This window comes from Coregonus clupeaformis, unplaced genomic scaffold, assembly GCF_020615455.1.
Source record: "Coregonus clupeaformis isolate EN_2021a unplaced genomic scaffold, ASM2061545v1 scaf1024, whole genome shotgun sequence".
NCBI lineage: Eukaryota > Metazoa > Chordata > Actinopteri > Salmoniformes > Salmonidae > Coregonus > Coregonus clupeaformis.
Window position 1 is genome coordinate 69,817 of NW_025534478.1, and position 3,735 is coordinate 73,551.

The following is a 3,735-nucleotide window of genomic DNA, read 5'->3' on the forward strand; positions in this document are numbered from 1 at the left end:
TTAGTGACCGTCATAACTTATTTACATTATAGTCATTTAGCAGACTTAACTTATCCAGAGCCACTAACAGTTAGTGACCGTCATAACTTATTTACATTATAGTCATTTAGCAGACTTAACTTATCCAGAGCCACTAACAGTTAGTGACCGTCATAACTTATTTACATTATAGTCATTTAGCAGACGCTCTTATCCAGTTAGTGAGTGTCATAACTTATTTACATTATAGTCATTTAGCAGACGCTCTTATCCAGAGCCACTTACAGTTAGTGAGTCATTTAGCAGACGCTCTTATCCAGAGCCACTTACAGTTAGTGACTGTCATAACTTATTTACATTTTAGTCATTTAGCAGACGCTCTTATCCAGAGCCACTTACAGTTAGTGACCGTCATAACTTATTTACATTATAGTCAATTAGCAGACGCTCTTATCCAGAGCCACTAACAGTTAGTGAGTCATTTAGCAGATGCTCTTATCCAGAGCCACTTACAGTTAGTGAGTCATTTAGCAGACGCTCTTATCCAGAGCCACTAACAGTTAGTGAGTCATTTAGCAGACGCTCTTATCCAGAGCCACTTACAGTTAGTGACCGTCATAACTTATTTACATTATAGTCAATTAGCAGACGCTCTTATCCAGAGCCACTAACAGTTAGTGAGTCATTTAGCAGAACGCTCTTATCCAGAGCCACTAACAGTTAGTGAGTCATTTAGCAGACGCTCTTATCCAGAGCCACTTACAGTTAGTGAGTCATTTAGCAGACGCTCTTATCCAGAGCCACTTACAGTTAGTGAGTCATTTAGCAGACGCTCTTATCCAGAGCCACTTACAGTTAGTGGGTCATTTAGCAGACGCTCTTATCCAGAGCCACTTACAGTTAGAGAGTCATTTAGCAGACGCTCTTATCCAGAGCGACTTACAGTTAGTGAGTCATTTAGCAGATGCTCTTATCCAGAGCCACTTACAGTTAGTGAGTCATTTAGCAGACGCTCTTATCCAGAGCCACTACAGTTAGTGACTGTCATAACTTATTTACATTTTAGTCATTTAGCAGACGCTCTTATCCAGAGCCACTTACAGTTAGTGAGTGCATACATTTTTTATACTGGTCCCCTGTGGGAATCGAACCCACAACCCTGGCATTGCAAACGCCATGCTCTACCAACTGAGCTACATATCCCTGCCGGCCATTCCCTCCCCTACCCTGGACGACGCTGGGCAAATTGTGCGCCGCCCCATGGGTCTCCCGGTCGCGGCCGGCTACGACAGAGCCTGGATTCGAACCAGGATCTCTAGTGTCTTAGACCACTGCGCCACTTTGTATTTTTAGCCTAGAATCATCCACTATAATACTAATGTGAAAAGAATAAGACTAAATAAGGCTATTGTTGTTCACTTGACTGTCTTATTAAGACAATTGTCAAAAAAGTTTGTAAAAGCATTTAAACATTCATTACAGACGTCAATTGTTGTACAACATCATGGGTAAGCTCTGGGCATCAACTTTTACCTCAAAAAATAAAACTGTGGATATCTGTTATTGTGGGCCTTTAACCATCTGTCTGACTTTGTTGTTCACACAGGAGAGAGACGTGACTATCGTGGATCTTCTGGGGAGTCTCAACAACATCATGATACTGACGAGGCAGAGAAAAGTCTCTCCAGATCAGAACACCTCAAGAAACACCAGCAGAGACCCACAGGGAAGAAAACTCACCAATGCTCTGACTGTGGGAAGAGTTTCACCTCTTCATCAGATCTTAAAATACACCGTAGAATCCACACAGGAGAGAAACCTTATAGCTGCTCCGACTGTGGAAGGAGTTTTACCACACTAAGCCAGATGACATCTCATCGGAGAACACACACGGGAGAAAAGCCTTTCAGTTGTGATCGATGTGGGAAGAGCTTTGCTCAGTCAGGCAACCTGACAATTCACCAGAGAACACACACAGGTGAGAAGCCTTACCACTGCTCTGACTGTAGAATGAGTTTTACTACCTCGGGTGGACTGATATCACACCAGAGAACACACACAGGAGATCAGTGTGGGAAGAGCTTTGCTGCCGCAAGGAACCTGATAGTTCACCCGAGAGAACACACAGCTGCTCTGACTGTCCACCAGAGAATCCACACTGGAGTGAAACCATACCACTGCTCAGACTGTGGGATGAGTTTTACTACCTCAAATGGACTGATATCACACCAGAGAATCCACACTGGAGAGAAACTATACCACTGCTCAGACTGTGGGTTGAGTTTTACTGGGTTAGACAAACTGACTATGCACCAGCGAGTACACACGGAGAGGACTTACAGCTGTGACCAATGTGGGAAGAGCTTTGCTGCAGCAACAAACCTGATAGTTCACCAGAGAACACACACGGGAGAGAAACCTTACAGCTGTGACCAATGTGGGAAGAGATTCACTCAGTCGGCACACCTGGCTGTCCACCAGAGAACACACACGGGAGAGCAGCCTTATAGCTGTGATCAATGTGGGAAAAGTTTTGCTTTGCCAGGAAACCTGACCGTACACAAGAGAACACACACTGGAGAAAAGCCTTACAGCTGTGATGTATGTGAGGATAGTTTTGCCACCTGGACAGCCCTGGCTACCCACAAACGAATCCACACAGGTGAGAAACCATACCACTGCTCCGACTGTGGAATGAGCTTTACTTCCTCGAGCGACCTGAGAAGACACCAGAGAACCCACACAGGAGAGAAACCTTACAGCTGTGATCAGTGTGGGAAGAGCTTTATTCGATCAGACTCCCTGGCAAAACACAAGAAAATACACGCAGGAGAGCCACAGAGTGTAGAATGATCTCCAACACCAGACCTGGGTAGTAGAACACAGAGTGTGGAATGATCTCCAACACCAGACCTGGGTAGTAGAACACAGAGTGTGGAATGATCTCCAACACCAGACCTGGGTAGTAGAACACAGAGTGTGGAATGATCTCCAACACCAGACCTGGGTAGTAGAACACAGAGTGTGGAATTATCTTTTTTTGTGATAACTGTTGATGTTGTAGTGTGTGTTCAACTTGTTTCACTTTACAGTATTTAAAAAATCCTACCACTTTTGACTGCTTTGTAAATGATCAAACATTTATAGAAGGAGCATCAGGACAATGAATTGAATGCGTGTTGATTTAGTTGGAGACCCTAGAAGCATTCCACAGATGTTGCTGTATTTAACATAAGAATGAGTTTCTAATATCATGTGGCCAGGCGGCTCCAGGTTTTCACTGACGTTGCTCTCCAAAAGCCTGAGGAAGTTTGCTCATGTTGGAAAAGTAGGTAGGTATGACAGCAGCCTGATGACCTGTTTGCTGCCGGCTGATTGGCTGAGAGTATACGCCATTTCCCCAAAACAACTACCCTTTCCCATCCCTCTTCAGAAGCACAGAATATCCAGAGACCCTGGAGAGGGGTGGCGTCTTTATTTTCCAGAATGTTCCTGAATGGTCCAGTCTCAGTCCTGACTTAAATCTGCCTGAAAATCAGAGACGAGGTTTAACATAAATTTAAATAACAAGGCTGTCCATCATTTCCCAAATTTACTGAGCAACTGTCAACAAAAACAATGAATTATATGAGTTGTGCGAGGTTGGTAGAATATTATTCAAAATGATGTATGGTTGAGTCCCGTGTAGCTCAGTTTGGGTAGAGCGTGGCGTTTGCAGCGCCAGGGTTGTGGGTTCGTTTCCCACGGGGGGCAGTA

General features: G+C 44.3%; 1 protein-coding gene across 1 annotated transcript; it reads left to right on the plus strand.

The window, feature by feature from the left end:
- The first annotated feature begins 1,483 nt into the window (after positions 1-1,483).
- Positions 1,484-2,902, plus strand: LOC123486137 (zinc finger protein 271-like). Its single transcript, XM_045217354.1, has 2 exons — positions 1,484-1,487; positions 1,586-2,902. The coding sequence occupies exons 1-2, from the start codon at positions 1,484-1,486 to the stop codon at positions 2,830-2,832; spliced, it is 1,251 nt and encodes a 416-aa protein (XP_045073289.1). The 3' UTR covers positions 2,833-2,902.
- The last annotated feature ends 833 nt before the right edge of the window (positions 2,903-3,735 follow it).